The 20,924-nt window shown below is 49.1% G+C and overlaps 1 protein-coding gene across 6 annotated transcripts; it reads left to right on the forward strand.

Annotated features, from left to right (window-relative positions):
- The first annotated feature begins 4,734 nt into the window (after positions 1-4,734).
- On the forward strand, positions 4,735-14,516 carry TAC1 (tachykinin precursor 1). 6 transcript variants are annotated; one of them, XM_052001352.1, is made up of 7 exons: positions 4,736-4,879; positions 5,344-5,554; positions 7,467-7,563; positions 7,783-7,827; positions 8,186-8,209; positions 10,229-10,282; positions 13,920-14,516. In XM_052001352.1, exons 2-7 carry the CDS (start codon positions 5,432-5,434, stop codon positions 13,967-13,969), a joined length of 393 nt encoding a protein of 130 aa, XP_051857312.1. In that variant the 5' UTR covers positions 4,736-4,879; positions 5,344-5,431; the 3' UTR covers positions 13,970-14,516. The 6 variants fall into 6 exon arrangements, with proteins under 6 accessions (XP_051857315.1, XP_051857312.1, XP_051857311.1 ...); XM_052001351.1 differs by lacking the exon at positions 7,467-7,563 and adding an exon at positions 7,232-7,328 and having other exon boundaries at positions 4,746-4,947; XM_052001350.1 differs by lacking the exon at positions 7,467-7,563 and adding an exon at positions 7,232-7,328 and having other exon boundaries at positions 4,746-4,879.
- The last annotated feature ends 6,408 nt before the right edge of the window (positions 14,517-20,924 follow it).

Below are 20,924 nucleotides of genomic sequence, written 5' to 3' on the forward strand. Positions count from 1 at the left end.
AACACATCCACCTCCTGAGCCTCATGGGAACTGAGGCCTACTCCCTTTGCCCACCCAGCCAGGATGTCAAGTACTTTCTCAGAATCACCCCAGATATATTGAAACATTTCTGCTAAAAGGTACTCCAGGAACATCATCCTCAGTAACAGTTTCTCGTTCTTTTAGCTTGTGCTCTCCTCCATATGCAAAGCTTACTCTACAAAAACAGGATCATAGCATCTTGGAGCTGGAGGTGGAGGATGGAGGGCCATCCAGTTCTATCTATCCTTGAACCAAAACCCCACATTTTGACCACATCCCTGACAAATAGCCTTCTTCTGCTAAAAGACCTTGTCATGCCCCTCCCCGCCTCTGCTAATAGCAGTGCAGCCTACTGATAACAACAGACACTGGCAGTGACATAGGTGGATGTCCAGTAGAGTTCTGGATCTGGAAGACCTCCTGGACTCTGATATTTACTAAGTTTATAATGCTGGGTAAGTCGCTTCACCTTTATGTGCCTCAATTTCTTCAAACATGAAATAAGGATGATGATAGAGTTATTGTGAGGATCCCACAAGATAATATTTCTAAAAAGCACTTAGTACTGTCCTTGGCACATAGTGGGCACTATAAAAATGTTTATTAATTTTTCTTTCCTCCTTCTCTCTAACATTCTTATTCTGTCCTATTTTCCAGTAGCATCTGGAATCACATAGAAGTTGTCTTTATTGATACTTTTTCCCACTTCTCACTATAAACTCTCAAATAGTAGAGAATTTGTCTTTTTTATCCAATAATAAATACCATCACCATGTCTGGCACATAGTAGGTGTGTAAAGATAGCTTGCTGCTGGGTCCTATCAATTGGGTACTAGTGGAAAACACACAGAAGTTGCTAATAAAGCTCAGGGGAGGGGGAGGCTATTTGCAAATAGAGAAGTTACTTGTCTGAACTTTGACATATATAGTAGCTCTTAAATATTGAGGAAAGAGACCAACCCTGTGCAAACTTCACAACAGGCCTCTGCTGTGCTCCATTCCTTCACTGCTATTGCCTCGAGCCAGGTACTTTGGACAGTTCATTAAATCCCCCTCTGGCCACTGGCCTTTTAGTCTCACCCCAAAAAGATTTATGTCCATCTTTGTACTCTTGCTTCCACAGCAAGTCTTTATTTTGAAAAGATACCTGGTAATCTGTGCTGGAGGTGTATTAACCCCTGGTCTTTAAGATGTTTGCTTACACAGTCTTGGAGGAAGGGAAAGGTATTATGAGTTTGATCTGGCTCTAGGAGCAGATCCTAATTCCTTCCTGAGGGAATCATCTTCCTTGTTGTTATGAGATTGTTCATTCAAGTAGTTACTTGCAATCTAAAGTAACACAAAAGTGGTCTTTGTTATGTAATTAATAGTATATTTAAGCATTTGTTAAAGTTTGAGACCTGCCAAGTTTGCTGGTCTTTTGACTTGAGGACCATCGCTGTTTCACCCTTTAATAAAGAGAGAAAAGACTTTGCCAGCCTCAAAAAGAGCCAGGGTTTGTCTGATGCACAAACATCTCTGCTGGTATGTGGGCAGAATAAAGAGTCCCAGAGAATTGTATAAGGGGCCTTCATGGAGGGCTCATTTGTCCTGTCAAAGCTCCAGAGGGACCCAGATGGAGCTCTGTTCATTAAGTACAGTCTCACTGCTCATGGGAAGCCTAGTAATGTGTAGCTCAAATGAAACAGATCAAAAAGCATTTCCATTCAGCTACCCTCCTTTCTCATGTCCATAGTGTCAGTGGATTCTTGGGGCGCCATGATAGGCTGCCATGAAATACCAGTAAAGATTCAAGCTTACTCTTCAAGGTTCAAGAGTCTTCCTCTGACTTCAAACCCCTGGACCTGTAGGTGACAGGCTGAAAAAAAGACAAATTAAAAAAAATTGAGACTGCATTGAGCCCTAAAAGTTTTCTGTGTCCAGGTGAGCTTTTGCTTTTAAAAAAAAAAAAAAGTTGTGCCATTCTCCTAATTGAAAAAACTGGATAATCATATAAGTGATAGAAGTCAGTGTTCAAACCCTGTCAGCAGCTGGTCAAAGGTGAGGCTTGAAGAAGGACCCAAAGAGGCCAACAAGTGAGTGTGGGAAAAAGGAAAAAGAAGCTGTTCGGTAACACGTACCTTGAGGTACGCCTGCCTTGAGGACTCCAACGTGCTCTACTCTGAGACAGTCATATGGAGAGGGGAGGAGCCAAACCCTGAGAACAAGAGCCTTGATCTTCAGGGTTTCCTATGGGATTCCCCCCTCAACTCCCTCAACCCCTGGAAGGCCAATGTTGAGCACACTGGCCAACTCCTTTCAGGAGGCTTGACCAGAAGTAACTGTGGGACAAATGCCCTGGAGCCATCGGGGAAAAGTCCCCAATAGGACAGATGGATACTAGAAGTAACAGCCACTTCAGGGAGTTCTATTGCATTCAACTGAAAAAGAAAGGAGAATTAACCTTGTCTAAAGGAAAGGTTCCAAGCAGCCCAGACCCATGTGCCTGGGCTCACAAAGACATGAACATAGCCCTGGGAGATAAAGGCAGAAACAGGATCAGCAGCGGGAGAGCAAGAGAAATGGTAACTTCTGTCAGGGTTTTTCTTTCTTTCTTAAAAAAAATTGTAATGATCATTTCTGTTTCTTAAGTCTTCATACCGTCCCATTCATTCCTCCTTTCCCCCTCACCAAGAGCTATTCCATATGATAAAGTATTTTGTTTTATTTTTAGAGAGAAAGAAAAGCAGCCTAACAGGATACACTGAGAAAACCCAAAACATGTGTGACACAGTGGGGCTTCCCTCTCCATCAAAGGCTGCTGGGGCTTGATAATTTTGTTCTTCTGCTTTGGATTTCTCAGTGTGTGCCCGTTTTTCCCATTTACATTGTTAGAGTCACTGTGCATATTGCTTTCTTGGGCTGCTGACTCCCCTCTGCATCAGCTCTCTAGCTCTTTCCAGGCTTCTCTGTGTTCATCATTAGCATCATTTCTTACAGCACAATAATATCCATTACATTCTTGGGCCCCCATTTGTTGCCCAAACAATGAAAATGGACTTGATTTTCAACTCTTAGCTATCACAAAAAGTACTTGTATAAATATTTTGGCCTTTATGGGGGCTTTTTTAATAGATGGCTTCCCTGAGTTATAAGCCTTTTCTGGAAGAGTTTAATGGTTACTTCTCTCCTCACACTGGGTTTTTAACCCCACCCATCACTCTGGCACAAGCTGGCAAGAAGGCTGGCTCTGCTGAGCAGGACTAGCAGAGCACACAATACATACGTCACACCGGCACCTGGGAAAGTTGGGCTTTGGATGGAAGAGAGGGGAAAGAGAGGAGGAAGAAGAGTAGGAGGAAAGGATGAGGAAGAGAAGGGGAGGGGGAGGAGAGAGGAAGAAGAGGAGCAGAGGAAGAAGCAAGAGGAGGAGACAGAAGACAGAAGCAAAATCAGAGATTTTGCTAATAGAATAAGTAAGGGAGAGGCTCTTTCAGGGGCTCAGATGTTTAGAGGCTTCCTTCCCACCTGGAAGCTTCTCCTGACCCCACCCTGCTCCCCATTGGCTGATGAGAAGCTTCAGCAGCCTCATTCTGCTGATGGGTTTTGTCACTCTCCCCACTCCAAGAGCACAAAGGAGGCCGAGCTGCTTTGGGGGAGTTTGTTTCATTGAGAGTTCCCTCCTTTCATCAGTGAAAGCTAGATCTGGACCCCAAGGCCTGTGTAGAGATGGTGATTGTTTTGTTCTCTTAGCATCCCCTGGTCCTAATGCGGTGCCCAGATAAATGCCCAGTAAGAAGGAAGGAGGAGGAGGAGACAGAGACAGACAGACAGAGGGAGGAGGAGAGAAACAGAAAAACAGAGACAGACACACACACACACACACACAGAGAGAGAGAGAGAGAGAGAGAGAGAGAGAGAGAGAGAGAGAGAGAGAGAGAGAGAGAGAGAGAGAGAGAGAGAAGACAGACAGAATGAGAATAAGAGGGGGCAGAGGGCTTCCTGGTGTACTTAGGTGAACAGAAGCACCCTGGAGACATCCCCCACCCTCTCCTCCCTTGGCCAGAACCCGCACCCCCCATAACAAAGCTAGATTAAGCACCCCCTTTTCCGCAGAGGAGTCCTCTGAGCCTTCCCCTCTCTGCTGCCGGGGAAGGAAAGCCTGACTGGGGCGGATGAGGGCCGGGCTGTCGGGGAGCCGCTGCCTCTCAGGAGAGGGCCGGATGGAGGCTGCGGAGATTTCCCATGGCCTAAGGCTAGCCCCGAGGGGCCCCCGAGGTGTGGGCAGGCTGCGCTGAGCCCCCCACGCCAGGGCGCCCTCTGTCCCCTCGCGGAGAGATGGGCTTGGTCACAGGCACCAGCCGGTCCGGCCACCTCGGGAGCCGGGCCAAGTTGCCTGAGTCACGGGTTGGGTGGGCTTGGATGCGTAATGGCTAGGAGGCGAGAGGAACTTAAGCGGGGGCCTCCGGGGGCGGGGAGCAGGAGGAAGGGGCGCTCTGGCTCCCCTGGCCGCCCCACCGACGACACCTAAGCCGAGGATTGGCCCTCGGGGCTCCGACTCCCCAGGCATCGCGTCACCAGCAGCGTAATTGGCTCCGGGTTTGACGGACACTCACTGAGCCGGGGGTGGGACAGGGAGGGCTGGGGTGGGAGGGGGGCAGCCGCAGCTAGGCGGGGACTCATTGAATATGGATCAGAAAGTGCAGTGGGGAGAGGGTCACGTGGCTCCGCAGCCGGATAAATAGGGGCTGGGCGGGCGCTGAATCCCCCCGAGCTCCCCAGTACCTGCTACGCCGCTTGCCGTCGGTCGGTCCGGGCTTCTCCAGAGAGCCGGGAGGAAGAGAGGGAGTCCGAGACAGATCCACCCCGTCCCGAGGAGGTGAGCCCCTCAGCTTCTCCGCTGCCAGGGACCTTCCCCGAGGTTCTCAGAGCTACGTCTCAGCAAAGGTCTGGACTGACGGATGGACGGAGGGACGGACTGACAGGATAGGGCGGGGGAGGACCGGATAGCCGAGTTCCCTAGCACCCAGGAGAAGGCGGAAAGCCTGGGGGACTTTGGAGGCAGGAAACCTGGGTTCCAATCCCCCTGCTCCTCTTTCTACTGCCTCAGTTTCCCCCATGCATAATAAGGGATTGAACTAAGGTCTCTTTCAGCCCCGGAGTCGTTGATTGTGTGTGTGCGTGTGCGTGTGTGTGTGTCTGTGTGCCTGTGGCTGGCTGTGTGTGCTCGCGTATGCGTGTGTGTCTGGGGGGTGGTCCTCGGAGAACTCGGGGCGATGTGTTCCTCCTCCCTCGCGTTTGAGGGAGACGGCAGCTCTGCCCTCTTTCTCCTTTGGGGTCCAGGCTCCGCAGAGGCCGGTCGGTGTTCCGCCGGGGGCCGGGACCTTCCGCGTTTGACAGCCGGAGCTCGCTCCTCTCCCGCCTTCCCGACATGAAACTCCTCGTGGCGCTGGCGGTGCTCTTCCTCGCGTCCGCTCAGGCTTTTGCCGAAGAAATGGGCGCCAACGACGATCTGAACTACTGGGCCGACTGGTCGGACAGCGACCAGATTAAGGTGAGCCGCGGTTCCCTCTGAGATCCCTCGGCCCGACCGGGTGCTGCGGACAGCGCTCGCCGCCTGCCCCGACGGACGCCAGCGGAGCGCAGCCGGGGCCGGCGGCCCGCGCCCTCAGCCCGCCACCCACCCGGGCGAGCCGGGGGCAGGGCGGGAGGCGGGCACTGGCACAAGCCCGGAGACCCCCTCCTGGTCTCTCCAGTAGGTGCGCCATCCGCCTCCTCCCCCCGCTGGTCAGTGCTTCCCAGCCACGCTCCGAGGGCAGAGGGGAGCGAGGAGGGAGGGAGCGAGGAGGGGCGGCCGATGGGCACCTCCGTCCGGGCCAAAGCGGGGCGCTCCCGGGGACTCGGGGTGCGGCAGGGGCTCGGGAGAGAGAGGGAAGCGAGGGTACCGCTCCACGGAGCCCCTGCCTGTTGTCAACGGGCTCGGGCGGATGGAGAGAATCTTTGTACGAACGGGTGTGAGTATGTGTGCACCTGAGTGTGTGATGAAGTGCTGTGTGTGTGTGAGAGAGGGGGGGGAGGGGGAGGAGGAGGAGAAAAAGGAGGAAGAGGAGGAGGAGGAAGAGAAGGAGGAAGGGAGGGGAAAGGAAGAGAGAAGAGCGGGGGAGGAAAGGGAGTGGGCAAGAAGGAGGAAAGGAAAAAAAAGGAGAGAGGGAGAGGAAGGGGAAGAAGAGGGGAGAAGGGGGAGAGAAAGAGACAGGGAGAGATGGAGGAGGGAGGAATGGAAATAGAGGGAGGGAGGGAGGGAGTCAGACAGAGACTGCAGGTTCTCATAGAGGAGCTGCAGCCAGGAGGGGGGTAACTTGCAGCAACATTCAAAGGGATGCAAAGGGGTGGTACCTCGCTCTCTACCTTCTTATAAATCTTGTTAGAATCAAAGTGAGAGCTCCTGGGCTCATGCTCAGGTCCTCAGAGTCTGTAGAGTCCCGGCTTCCTGGGAGCATGGGAGTACAAAGCAGCCTCAGGGTCTTGGGGTACACTCTGTGGACAGTCACTGAGATGCCAGTCCCTAGAATAGAGATTCTTCTGGGACCTACTTAGGTGTTCATCTTCTCCCTCCATACCTCAATTCCCATCCAAAAAGAAGAAAAGGACACGTTCCTTTTCTCAGACCTGGGGAGGGGGGTCCTGGAGACAATGAGAGTAAGGGGGTGTGGGGAAGGGAGGGTCCCTGACCAGATCAGCCCAAGCTGGCCACAAAGTCCAGGGCAGCATCCTCTGGGAGGAATTAATAATAGGGCCCGAATCCTGTTCCACTTGGGTGTATGAAACTGCAGTGAAGCCCCTACCCCCCTGAGTCCTTCAGTAAATGATCTGTCCACCCAGCCTGGCCTTGGGGGAGCTAGGAAAAAACCTAGTCCCTCCCCCCATCCCTCTCCTTTTTTCCTCTCCTTGCTTCTCTCCTCTCCTTTCTGCTTCCCTTCCTCTTCTCCATGTCTCTCCTGATCTCTCTCTTCTTTCTTCATCTTCCCCCTTCCGTCCTCTACTCCCTAAATCCAGCCCAGGCCAGGCCCCATTTCCCAGTGAATTCTATAGACCTGGTCTCAAGGATTAAGGAGGATGCAAACCCTGCTCTCTCACACATTGCTCCAGTGATGTACCAGCTGTCTCTGTCTCTCTGTCTGTTCGTCTCTTTCTGTCTGTCCTGCCCTCCCCCACACTCACCCCCACCCAGGAAGAGCTCTCCGAGCCCTTTGAGCATTTCCTGCAGAGAATTGCCAGGAGACCCAAGCCTCAGCAGTTCTTTGGGTTGATGGGCAAAAGGGATGCTGGTAAGTACCCAATCCCCTCTCCTCTAGCTGCTCCAAAGGAAGCCTTCCGCCCCAAGGCCCTTCCCTGCTCCCTTAGCTTGGGGGAGTGGTGGAGCTCCGTCCTGATCTTCTCCCCGTTTCTTACTTGATTCTGAAAAGAGAAACCCAGGAGCCAGCCCCTCTCCGTCGATCTCTTACATGCACTCTTCCAACATCCAAGTGCCTGAAATCCCCAGCATAGGAGACACTTTATCTTGTGAGTGGCCTCCAGATCCCTGGGAGGGAGGGGGGGGCAGAGCGCCAGAGGGCAGCACACGCCTCGGCCACATCTCTGATGTGCAGACCGGCTGCCAATTCTGGACCATCAGGCTTGGCTGCCATTGCTCCCGTCCTAGCTCCAGCCTCCACCTCCTTGATGAGCTCCGTCCTGTCCTTCCTACTTATACCTGCTTAATGTCCATTCATTTTTTGTCAGATACTTCCGTTGAAAAGCAAGTGGGCATGTTAAAGGCTCTCTATGGTAAACATCTCCCCACCCCCACCCGACTCGCGCTCTTGCCAGGGTGCGCCTTAGCTCCTGAGGAAATCAGACCCACCAGAAGGAATCTTCCTGTAGCCATCCATCTTTCTCTTGGGAGGGAGATGGGGGGAGGGGCATTTCCCGAAGTTAACATTTTATTATTTAGCTTTCGCTACTAATCTTTGGATTGGCCGGAAATCCCCGTGGTGACCCTCCTCCCGGGGCTGCACTAATAGTGGCCCTTTCCCATGGGGCTGCCTTTAACGTTTGGCCAATCCCAGGTAGCTGTCCAGGGTGGCTTGCTTTGAACCCTCCGAGTCGGCTGCCGCTCACTAATCTCTTTCCTTCTTTCCCCTAGGGCATGGCCAAATGTCTCACAAAAGTAAGTTTCAACATTATTTTAAGATTTGTGGAGCATGATGATGTGCCAGGGATCACACTCGTGTCTCGGCTCCCCTTGTCTGGGTGCATGTGCATGACCCTGCGGCTCTGGAGAGCACGTGGTCTGGCCCTGACTTCACTTAGAATGAGCTTTCTGGCAGGGCAATGACAGGATCCCTTGGGCCAGGTTTTCTGGTGCTTTTTGGTGATCAGAGAGATGAGCATCTGTGGGGAGCCTGAGATCAGGGCTCTGTGAAGACCTCCAGATGCTAATTAGTGGGTCAGGGCGGATTCTAAGTTCTAGGGGAACACTCTGTGTCTGTCTCTCCTCCAGCCCCTGACACTGGGCTTAATGTACAAGACACATTTAGGTTTGGGAATTTTGTTATCTGAGTATTTATACGCTGAGGGGAAGGGGAATTCCTCGGAGAGTTCAGCAACCTCGGAGTTTTGTCCTGTCGCAGTTTAGAACTGGCATCCTGCTGCTTTCTTACTAGTCCCTTAGCTCAGTAAGCATGATGGGAAATTGGTGTATTCTAACAGGTCAAGTTGGTACCTGGAGGGAAAATGCTTAGTCCCGGTTATTCAGAAGGGGTAAAGCCCTACCCAAGGCATAGGGGAAAGGCTCCCAGGCCCAAGGGAGAGGCCACATGTCGAAGCCTTCCTTCGTGGCCACTTGTTCCTCGAAGGGCCAGAGTCTCGGGTGGCCTGAGGCTATTTCAAAGTCCAAATGTATGTAGCTGAGCATCTGGAAACATCTGGCCTCAGGGAGTTGAGGTAGGAATCCATACCTTAGTTTATTGTTGCCGTGGATGGGAAGTGTCTGAGCTAAATTAGAGCTAAAGATAAAGAGGACTTTCAAGTTAAAGGGGCCTTTAAGGTCAGCCAGACCTTTCTCCCCACTTGACAGATAAGGAAACTGAGGCCATCAATCTCATAAGCAGTAGATGGCGGAGCTGGGGTTTGAAGCCGGGTCATTGGCTCCCAAGGCTTAGGTCTCCAAGAAGGAAGATGCATGTTCAGCCGTCCGGGAGGGCATGATTTTTGTCGCCAGGCATTCTGTGCCCACATACGCGTTGATGGATAGACTACACTAATCTACCAATAAGAAGGTTCACCAAAATGAAAACGGAGCCCAGGGAGACACAGAATTATCTTGTCAGGATTTGGTCTTCAAGGGGCAATTGATGGACTTAAGAGTGGTTGGAAGAGAGCTTTAACTCGGGCTTTATGCTCCTTCCCCAAAAAGCCCCTGAGGCTTTCCTAGCAGGATCTGCCATATTCATTAGATCAGCTCCTGGCTGCTCCTGGTTGGCTTATAGACTAGTCCTTTCCGGGTTCACTGGCCTTCAATGCGCTGTGTCTCATGGACTGTCACATTCCCAAAAGCTCCTTGGTGAGTGTTAAAAATGAGCAGGTTTGGAAATAACCACATACAACCTTCTGCCCTCACTACCATATACCCTGAGGCTGCCAAGGCCGAGCTGAGAGTCTCTCAGCTAAGTCAGACCCCGTGGCTTCCTGGGCCCCAGGAGGAGATGCTGCCCTTCCTCTGGAACTTGGCTCTTTATCTGCCTGTCTTCTGAACAGCCAGAGTTTCCAGCCCACAGCTGCCCACCTGCTCTAGGCTTATTACAGACAGGGGCAGCAGGACCTGGTCCTTGTAATTAGAGAAAGCAAGGAACAGCTGGATTCTCTCCCATAGACAAGCTAAGAAAAGAAAGAAAAAAAAAACCTCTCCAAGCTGATTCAGTCAGGAGCCATTAAAAATGTTCTTAAGGCAAGAAAAAATCATTCTCTACCCAAATAAAATAGACTTGCTGGTCCTTAGAGACAGACTCTGAAGCATACACGTGTTTCCCTGCTTACCTGCCCATGGGTTTATGGAAAGAGTCCTGTTCCTACTTCAGGGACCGTTCCAGTGGAGACAAGTTTGATCAGGAGAGATACTGTCTTTTCTTACTTTTTCTAATCATAAGAATTCTTTGCATATTTCAACACCCCAACATATATTTTTCAGGGCATAAAACAGATTCCTTTGTTGGACTCATGGGCAAAAGATCTTTAACTTCTGGTATGTATAACTCCACTAAAACTAGAGATAGCATCTTAAATCTGTAACTGGTTTTATGGCCCACAATCCCCTTCTCCAAGTAGTGAAATGAAATAAGAGACTAAAGAGTTTGCTTAAATGTATCTAAAGCAAAGGTAGCCGTGGACTGCTCATGTACGGTCGTCCAAACCAAGCAGAGAGTGAATAGGATTCTCCTTTCTCAGAGACATCCTAATAGGCTTCTTTTTGCTAATCTGGTCTTGTTTTCTCTTTAACTGGAAAACTAAGCTCCAGGGAATCTCACTGTTGCATGGAAACAACCCTTCAAGGGCTTAAAGATCAAAATTCAAGGTTAAGTTTCATTCGCTATCAAATAGAGGCCTCCCAAGACTCAATCTGGATGGAAGCTTCTTCCTTATGCCTCACCATCAGTATTCATGGTCAGAATGACTAGGATGATAATGTGAGAAGAGGGAGAACGAAAAATCTGTCTCCCTTCTCCTTGAATAAGATCAGAATTTGGCTAAGGTTAAAGGGGAGCTTGAGAAGGTCGGCTTGTTCATTTCTAGGCCTTTGGCTTTCACAAAATCTAGGAGAATCTGGCCCAGTGTTTAAGATCCAATGACCTTTGGAAATCTTTCTCACACTAGACAGCTTGTCTGCTGTCGGCTGTATCCTTTCTTCTTCCGTGTTCAGTAAGGGTTAAAAGCAGCAGTTTTCAGTTCTGACTCTCTGAACCTCCTCTATTTGGAAAGCTTCACTGTTAACTTTCACGTTGGACTCGTCCTGTCCCATTAGGCGGCCTCTTCCTTTCTCCACAGGGAAGGAATTTTGTTCTCCCATGAATCCTTTCCCAATTGGACTTGAATTTCTTAAGTTGCTCCTAATTACAAAAGGCTGGACGAACCCAGGTGTCTCTCATTAAGGCTATCTCTACAGGGTAAAATGGCAAAGGTCTAAGGTGGTTAAGAACTTTTGGAATAGTCAGTAGGAACCATTTTAATGCCCTGAAAAGCTGAGGCAACCTTGGGGCCTGAAATTGTGTAGGCAAAGTAAATGAGACAATCAAGTAATTAAGGGGGAACTGTTTCAGGAGGTGGAGTTTGGGGGGGACAGCTGGTTTAGTTTGGGGTTTTATTTTTGTTGGAATTTTTGTCCTAAAGTAACTAGATAAATAAACATGGCTTCAATTTGGCTGTGGATAATTAATCTCAGTGTACCAGGGGCAAAAAAAGAACCCAGTCAGCAGAAAAATGCTTTCATGCCCACAAAAATTATCTGTGGTGACCTGGTCTCAATTAGCCAGGCTCCTCTTGATTGCTTTTCTAACCTGTCTTCCTTTTGTGAGGACATTCCAGGTTCCCAAGGCCGACAGACAGGGCCTGAGGCTACACTATAAGGGGGGATATTTGGTTTGATTTTATTTAGGTCTATTTGTGAAACAACCACAAACTTCTGATCCTCGATCCTGGTTGGGAATCAGATGAATGGGCTTCTGTGCAGCTTTTCCTAACCATGACCTTGTCAGACTTGTGTCTGGCTGGTCTCTGGAAGTCAAGAGAGAGAGAGGCTGGACTAGCTTTCCCGCCCTCCTTTAAAGGCCCCAGGCTCAATGGCCCAGAGACAAAACTGGAAACTGCACTGGCTTCAGAAAGGGAAGGTCAGGGAAAACCAGCCTTCCCACTCAGATGTCTTAGTCACTTCAAATCCTTTGAGTCACTAGACAGGGCTTTGACGTGAAAGAACACACGGGAGGATCATACTTTGTCCATTCTAAGCCATGTTGAATTCAAATGAATTTATTTTAAATTGTAAAGGGTAGAAGTATGACTTCACATTCATATGATGAAACATGCTCTCCACCTCCAGAGAGGGAGCTGATGGGCTCATGGAGCATGTGGAAGCACGTTTGCTTTTCTTCCTTCTTCCTTCCTTCCTTTCTCTTTCTTTCTCCCTTCCTCCCTCCCTCTCTCCCTCTCTGGTATTTTGCATGACCTTATATGTTTGTAATGGATTTTCTTTCTCTTGCCTTCTTAATAGCAAATTTGTTGTCCTCCATGGGGGAGAGAAGATAGGAAGAGGGAAAGAATTAAGAACTGAAAATAAAATTTAATTTAAAAAGAGTAAATAATAGGAACAAATTTGCTATTAATTTACACATAGATTGTGCCCATTTTTTCCTTCGTTTTAAAGTCTTGGTTGCCCTACCATAGCTTTCATGACTATTTAGCATATTTTCCACAAATTGTTTGGTAATACAATTTTTTTTTTTGGTAATAGGCTCAGGTAATAGCTAGCCATCTAAAATCAAATCGAGAACTAAGGCAATTATCTCATTAATTCCTCCCCACCCCCCACCCCAAACCTCTCAGGGTTTAATTATCTATATATTTTTATGTGACAGTTCAGATTTGTTCTAATAATTTCCTCAGTTCCCAATGGGATGTGTGTGTGTGTGTGTGTACATGTGTGTATTACTTCAGAGTTTCTTCATTAATCATAGGACTGGGGGCAAGTTTTCCACAAGTAACTATTGAGAAGCCCCCACTCCAAATATTGATGATTTTGCAATCCTAGCCATTAGTCTGATGGCTGAGATATTTTCATTGGCCAGGAGCTTCAGGGGAACCAAGATCAGATGCCCAGATCCTCAGCTCCACCGGGAGGGGGGGCATTGTCAGACCACCATCCTGCCATGAGTCTCATCTGCTCTTCCTCTAACACAGTTTTTGATGGGAAAAGACCCCCGCTCTGTTCTCTAAAGCTGGCTGGAGAAATAAGAGCATGTGCCCACCAAGGGTCTGCTTTTACTTCCCCACGTCTGCCCAAGGGGAGCGCTGATGTTTTTCATCCTCAGCGGCACAATTGGCCGGAGCCTGGGATGCAGGTGGAACATTGTCTTCATTTTCCTTTTTAACAGATCTTTTATGATATCTGTTGATTTTTACATCATTTTGAACTGCAGAACATTTTTTTTTGAGGAGAGAGGTGAGCATTTAAAAAGGAGGAAGGAGAGAAGGAAGGGAGGAAGAAAAGAAAAAGAGAAGGAGAAAGGAGAAGAAAAGAGGGGGGAAGGAAGGGAGGAACTGAAGAAGGAAGTGGAGGTGCTTACTGGCTCTCAGTAGAGCTCTTTAGTAGCATCATTAGCTCTTCAAGGCCATTAGGACTTCCTGGAGGTGATTCACAGGATGGCCGCTTCCAGGAGGTGGGGGACGCAATGCACCCCTCCACCAAAGCTAGGGGGGCATTGCTTGGAAGACAGTGCCTTGTTTAAAGCTGGCCCCTTGTTAGGAGAGTGTCCTTTGAGTGGCAGGGTAGCCAGCCTTGCCTTTGAGGTCCAGTTAATCCTTATCCTTGCTGTCCTGTGGCCTCGCGGGGTGATCCTGGCGTCAGCCATGGCTGGTCCCCAGCTCAGACAGGAGAAGCCGTCTCATCTAGTACAGAAAAGTCCGTGCTTACCAGGTAAGTGGCCAGAACCTGAAGGAGGAGCATTCGAGCCAAATACAAGAAGAAGATGGGAGGAGAGGAAAAGTTGCAATCAAGGATTTTAGACAAAGAAAGTCTCTTAATGGTTGAGGGCAGGGGTACTTTTAAGCCCATCCCTTGGTTTGTCCATCGAGTCCTCCGGGGACCACAGGCGATCCTTTCTCTCTTCTAGGGTCTTCGGAATGGGACGCAGCACAGAACTACGAGAGAAGGCGTAAATGAGGCATGTCGTGGGGTCTCGTGAAGGTCGTGGGCTCCACGGGCTCCCGATGATGAGGCGTCCTTGAAGATGCTCACTAGACAGAATGATTATTTATTTAACAGCCCCTGTGGTTTTGAGTTGTAAACCCAATCAGACAATTATTTTTCATATTGTGACAATGCCCCCCATTGGATAAATGTTTTCTAGCCCTTCCAAAAGGAAGCCCCTGATATTTCCCGACCAGGCTCCCTGTTTCTGGTGATGACCTGTTCATCCAGGAAGATAAATGTTTGGGTTATTAGTAATGTCCGCTTGGTGACCAATGTAGTGCGACCCCTCCATGGCTGAGATGTCAGGTGATGGGGGATCGGAAGCTATTTGTATTGCTGGAGGACGTTTTATGTTTGTGACTGAGTGTGTGAGATAGAGAGGGAGGGAGAGATGGCTGCAAGGGAGGGGAGGGCATTCGCTGGCACGCAGGGCTTGGACGGGGATTCCTAGAGCTTCATCTCATGGTAGCGAGTCGTATTGTTGTCCGATGTTTTCCATTAAAAATACCACCCGGCAGCACTCTGCACTTTTTGCTTCGTCCTTTCTGCCCAGGGCAATGGTGGGGTCACTTTAAACCCGTCTGCTGTTGGGCTGTCCCGGCGGCCAATGGGGCCAATCAAGCCCCTCACCTTCGTTTTCTGGGAAATGACAATTTACAGGGAAAGAAACTGAGGAAGCCCCACTGAGAAGGGCCTTCCTGGTGAACCCCGACTCTGATTCCTGTCCAGGGCTCTTGGCCCCAGAGGTGAAGCAGGTCACGGGGTGGAGGAGGACAATGTAGGGGGGAGACGCATCCGCCAGTCTCACGTGCAGGGAAATAAGGAGCCTGTTCTCGGGGAGCACTGCAGACCCTGGGCTCATCCCAGGGCGAACATCGAGGCCTTTGTTCTGCCTGAGTCATGACTCCTCGGGGCCTACCAGGTGGTTTTTCAGCGTCAATTATTAAAGCGCTCCACGAAACTGAAAAACCCCCAGAAGCTACTGAAGACAAGGTGACAAGCGTGGCTGCCTTGAGTGGGTGAACCTGAGAAGTTCTGTGTCCTCAAAGATCCTCCCTTCAGCCCTGGCTCTGGCAGGCGAGAGAGGACCCCGCTCCCCCCAAATGCAGAGACTCACAGGAATCATCCCGCCCGAGGCACACCGCCGCACCCCCGGAGGGCAGGTTGGAGGCAGAGGAACCCGAGGGGCGCAAAGAGGCCAGCAAGGTCCGTGAGCAGATTGGGGGTTCTCAGCTGTCCACTTCTCTGTGTGGTAGAATGGAAAGGCAAAAGCGGGGTTTAAATCTGACCTCGGATACGTCCCACCTGCGTAACCTGGGACAGATGAAGCCCTGTCTCAATTTCCTCCGCTGGGAAATAGTCCTCGGAGGGCTTAGGGCCAAATGGGATGATATTTACAGTGCTTGGTCAGTGCCTGGCACATAGTAGGTGCTTAATAAATGCTCATCCCCTCCCCCCTCCTCTCTCATAACCCTCCCAGCTTGGCTGGGCGTCCAGGCAGAACAAGACACGGGTCACTCACTGAAGGAAAAGGATTCCTAGGGGGCCGCAGGCACAGAAGTCCTTGCGGGGTTCCAGAGACATTTAAAAGCTGAAGCCCAAGTCAGATGGAGAAATAGAAATCTGCGGTCGGCAAACCCAGTAATGGACATCCTCCTCGCTCTGCTGTCTCCTCTAGGTCCCCAAGACCCGGAAGGAGAGAGTGAGGAGGCCGGGGAGGGAGGAGGAAAGTCCGAATGTTCCTGGAAATTGGGCAAGTGGGAAGCAGGTGGTGGTACCCGGGCCGGCTCTGCTTTCACGGGGTAACACCTCCACCTTGTGGCCAACCAGGGCGCTGCTACAGGCTTGGAACCCCAGTGTGCTTTCACTTCAGGCAAAAATGGAAGCAGCTCTCAATGCTGGGCTGGATGCTAGATGAACTGGAGCCTCGGCCCGCGTCAGTCCCGGGGAGCAAAGTTCGCCAATCCTTGGTCTGGTGATTACAAACGCCAAATAACACGTACGGGGGTTTGAGGCAAAAGAAATGACCGTTTCAGCGCCAAATACAATCAGGGCTTAGGATCTGGCGAAACTCACCAGCATTTCTCTGAGCCTTACGACAACCCTGGAAAGCAGGGGAGAAAACATCGTTTCCACTTTACAGATAAGGAAACTGAGGCCCCGGTCCTAAAAAACCGTGGTCAGCCCGTTCTCCCCAGGGCCCCCCTCATCACCTCAAAGGCACCTCTAGCTCACAGCATTTTCCTTTTAGCTCCACTCGTGGCCACCCACGGTTCCTAGATTTGGCCAGAACCCCTGCACCAAAAGGAAGGAGAGATGAGCATTTTGCAAAGAGATTCCATCTGTGGGGCAAAGGCATGATGGGACGCCCACTCCCATTCCCTCCATGGCTCCTTCTGTCTCTGTCTCTCTGTCTTCCTCTCTCCACCTGTCTCTGTCTCTCGGTCTTCCTCTCTCCACCTGTCTCTGTCTCTCTGTCTTCCTCTCTCCACCTGTCTCTGTCTCTCGGTCTTCCTCTCTCCACCTGTCTCTGTCTCTCGTCTTCCTCTCTCCACCTGTCTCTGTCTCTCTGTCTTCCTCTCTCCACCTGTCTCTGTCTCTCGGTCTTCCTCTCGCCACCTGTCTCTGTCTCTCGGTCTTCCTCTCTCCACCTGTCTCTGTCTCTCGGTCTTCCTCTCTCCACCTGTCTCTGTCTCTCGGTCTTCCTCTCTCCACCTGTCTCTGTCTCTCGGTCTTCCTTTCGCCACCTGTCTCTGTCTCTCGGTCCTGTCTCTGTCTCTCTATCTTCTTTCCCAGCTAATAATTTCTTACCTTGGAAGGCAAGGATCAATGCCATAATTTCACTCTTCAAAATGTGAGGAAACCAGTAAGAGAAAAGTCTGATGTGGATTTGATTCTCGCTAACAGAGATGACTCATTGCCGGGATAAAAACGGGAAACTGGGGAGGGGGCTGCCCGTTTCACGGGGTCTTTGTGATGGGGAGACCACTGGCCTTCACCCTAAATGTTGAAAAGGAAGGTTTCGGAGGATTCAGAGGATAAACAGGATCCCATCAATAAAAAAGGCTTCAAGAGAAATTGGCCTGGGGAAGATGGGATGCTGGAGCTCTCAAGATGCCCAGGGGAGCAGTACCAAGCAGGAGCAGAATGACATGTGCCTGAAGGGACTGGGGGGTGCCCGGGAGCCCCCTGGGTTGTGAGAAAAGTGTGTAGGAGGCCAGAGCGAGGCTAAGGAACCCAAAGTGCAACTAAGAGGCGGCCATGGGCTTGTGCCCGGTGGTGTTGGGAGGGCTGAGGCTGCGCGGCTGCAAGCTAGGGCTGCAAAGGGGCTTTCTGGGAAAAGGGAGGGCCCGACAAGGGGCAGAGATCAGAGCGGCTTTCCATTTTGTCCCATTGTCTCTTTCTAGTCAGGGCAGGACCCAAATAAATGTGGGCGAGTGGGCAAGAGCTCCATCCTCGGGCGCCACAATGGCAGAGCCACAGGCGGATCTCTGAGGTGCCGCAAGGGGGGAGAAGGGCAAATGGGGCCCAGAGGGAGGGAGCAGACTGTAGGTCGGAGCGAGTTTCTGCGTAAGACCCTGGCCAGGCTCCTGAACCAACAGGGAGGGCTGCAGGCCGGGCTGGGCCAGGGGGATCTGCCCTTTCCTGAGGGGATGGCTAAACCGACAGAGGAAGGCCCAGGGCTCCCCCAAGCTTGTGCCCAGGGCCACAGCAGCCACAGAGCTCGAGTTCGAGTCCAGTATCAGACACTTCCTACCCTGTGAATCCGGAGAAGTTATTCTCTCTGCCTCAGTGTTCTTCACTGCAAAATGGGGGTGACAAGCATCTCCTACTATTGCTGTGGAGAAAATGGAGAAGACTTCCAAGAAAATATTTTAATGATCTAGAAAAAATAACAACAAAATTCATATGGAACAATAAAAAGTCGAGAATCTCAAGGGAATTAATGAAAAAAAAATCAAATGAAGGTGGCCTAGCTGTACCTGATTTAAAATTATATTATAAAGCAGCAGTCACCAAAACCATTTGGTATTGGCTAAGAAATAGATTAGTGGATCAGTGGAAAAGGTTAGGTTCACAAGACAGAATAGTCAACTATAGCAATCTAGTGTTTGACAAACCCAAAGCCCCTAACTTCTGGGAAAAGAATTCATTATTTGATAAAAACTGCTGGGATAATTGGAAATTAGTATGGCAGAAATTAGGCATGGACCCACACTTAACACCATATACCAAGATAAGATCAAAATGGGTCCATGACCTGGGCATAAAGAACGAGATTATAAATAAATTAGAGGAACATAGAATAGTTTATCTCTCAGACTTGTGGAGGAGAAAGAAATTTGTGACCAAAGATAAACTAGAGACCATTACTGATCACAAAATAGAAAATTTCGATTACATCAAATTAAAAAGCCTTTGTACAAACAAAACTAATGCAAATAAGATTAGAAGGGAAGCAACAAACTGGGAAAACATCTTCACAGTTAAAGGTTCTGATAAAGGCCTCATTTCTAAAATATATAGAGAACTGACTCAAATTTATAAGAAATCAAGCCATTAAAAACTGGAAAATGAATGGATGCCCATCAATTGGAGAATGGCTGGGTAAATTGTGGTATATGAATGTTATGGAATATTATTGTTCTGTAAGAAATGACCAGCAGGATGATTTCAGAGAGGTCTGGAGAGACTTACATGAACTGATGCTAAGTGAAATGAGCAGAACCAGGAGATCATTATACACTTCGACAACGATATTGTATGAGGACATATTTTGATGGAAGTGGATTTCTTTGACAAAGAGACCTGAGTTTCAATTGATAAATGACGGACAAAAGCAGCTACACCCAAAGAAAGAACACTGGGAAACGAATGTGAACTATCTGCATTTTTGTTTTTCTTCCCGGATTATTTATACCTTCTGAATCCAATTCTCCCTACGCAACAAGAGAACTGTTCGGTTCTGCAAACATATATTGTATCTAGGATATACTGCAACATATCCAACATATAAAGGACTGCTTGCCATCTAGGGGAGGGGGTGGAGGGAGGGAGGGGGAAAAAATCGGAACAGAAACGAGTGTCAATATAATGTAATTATTAAATAAAAAATTAAAAAAAAAAAAAGAAATCAAGCCATTCTCCAATTGATAAATGGTCAAAGGATATGAACAGACAATTTTCAGAGGATGAAATTGAAACTATTACCACTCATATGAAAGTGTTCCAAATCATTATTGATCAGACAAATGCAAATTAAGACAACTCTGAGATATCACTACACACCTGTCAGATTGGCTAAGATGGCAGGAAAAAATAATGATGAATGTTGGAGGGGATGCGGGAAAACGGGGACACTGATGCATTGTTGGTGGAGTTGTGAACGAACCCAACCATTCTGGAGAGCAATCTGGAATTATGTCCAAAAAGTTATCAAACTGTGCAGACCCTTTGATCCAGCAGTGTTTCTATTGGGCTTATATCCCAAAGAAATACTAAAGAAGGGAAAGGGACCTGTATGTGCCAAAATGTTTGTGGCAGCCCTGTTTGTAGTGGCTAGAAACTGGAAAATGAATGGCTGCCCATCCATTGGAGAATGGCTGGGTAAATTGTGGTATATGAATGTTATGGAATATTATTGCTCTGTAAGGAATGACCAGCAGGATGAATACAGAGAGGACTGGCGAGACTTACATGAACTGATGCTAAGTGAAATGAGCAGAACCAGGAGATCATTATACACTTCGACAACGATATTGTATGAGGACATATTTTGATGGAAGTAGATTTCTTTGACAAAGAGAAGATCTAACTGAGTTTCAATTGATAAATGACGGACAAAAGCAACTACACCCAAAGAAAGAACACTGGGAAATGAATGTAAACTGCTTGCATGTTTGTTTTTCTTCCCAGGTTATTTATACCTTCTGAATCCAATTCTCTCTGTGCAACAAGAGAACTGTTCGGTTCTGCAAATATATATTGTATCTAGGATATACTGCAACATATCCAACATATAAAGGACTGCTTGCTATCTAGGGGAGGGGGTGGAGGGAGGGAGGGGAAAAAATCGGAACAGAAATGAGTGCAAGGGATAATGTTGTAAAAAAATTACCCTGGCATGGATTCTGTCAATATAAAGTAATTATTAAATAAAAATTAAAAAAAAAAAAGAAAATGGAGAGATACGGATGGGAAAAGCCAAGCAGATTCAGAGCCGGGCAGGGAGCCAGAGGCAGAAAAAGTTGTTAATGGTTCGGTATCATCAGTGGGGAACAACAGCAGCTTTTGGCCCCTCCCTGCAACCTGGAAAGGAAATGTCATTATTCTCCTTTTTCAGATGAGGAAACTGAGGCAAACAGAGGGAAGTGATATCCCCAGGATCACACAGGAAGGGCTGAGGCTGCATTTGAACTCAGGTTTTCCTGTCTCCAGGCCCGGCCCGGCAAACATTGGGTCTGTTCTGCTCCTGGCATTTCTCCTGTAGCTGTCGGCCCACTGACCATCCCTGGGCCCCTTCTGAAGCCCTCTGGCTCTCACCGGAGGAGAGTCTGTTTCCTCTGAAAATACAGCTTCGTAAAATATGGCTAAAAGTGCTTGTTCTGCCGATCTCACAGGCTGGGTAAAAAGGAAGACCTTCTTCCAGATGAAGGAGTGAGGCAAAGATCTTGCCAGCAGTCGCTGAGGGAGACCCCCATGACCAGCACAGGACAATCTATTCCCTTTACCTTTATGGAGGACGACAATGGAGGCGTCCTGGAACTCCTGAGGAAGCCTCCTTTGGCTATATAACCCAGAAAACTTCACTCAACTTTTGTTTGAGCCACGGACTCCCCACCTTGCAAATATCAGCTGGAAGAGAATCAGCAGCGGGCGTTTTGCCACAGGAGAGGAGCCCGGTCGAATCCCAAACCTCTTCTTC

The sequence above is a fragment of the Antechinus flavipes genome, chromosome 5, assembly GCF_016432865.1.
Source record: "Antechinus flavipes isolate AdamAnt ecotype Samford, QLD, Australia chromosome 5, AdamAnt_v2, whole genome shotgun sequence".
Lineage (NCBI taxonomy): Eukaryota > Metazoa > Chordata > Mammalia > Dasyuromorphia > Dasyuridae > Antechinus > Antechinus flavipes.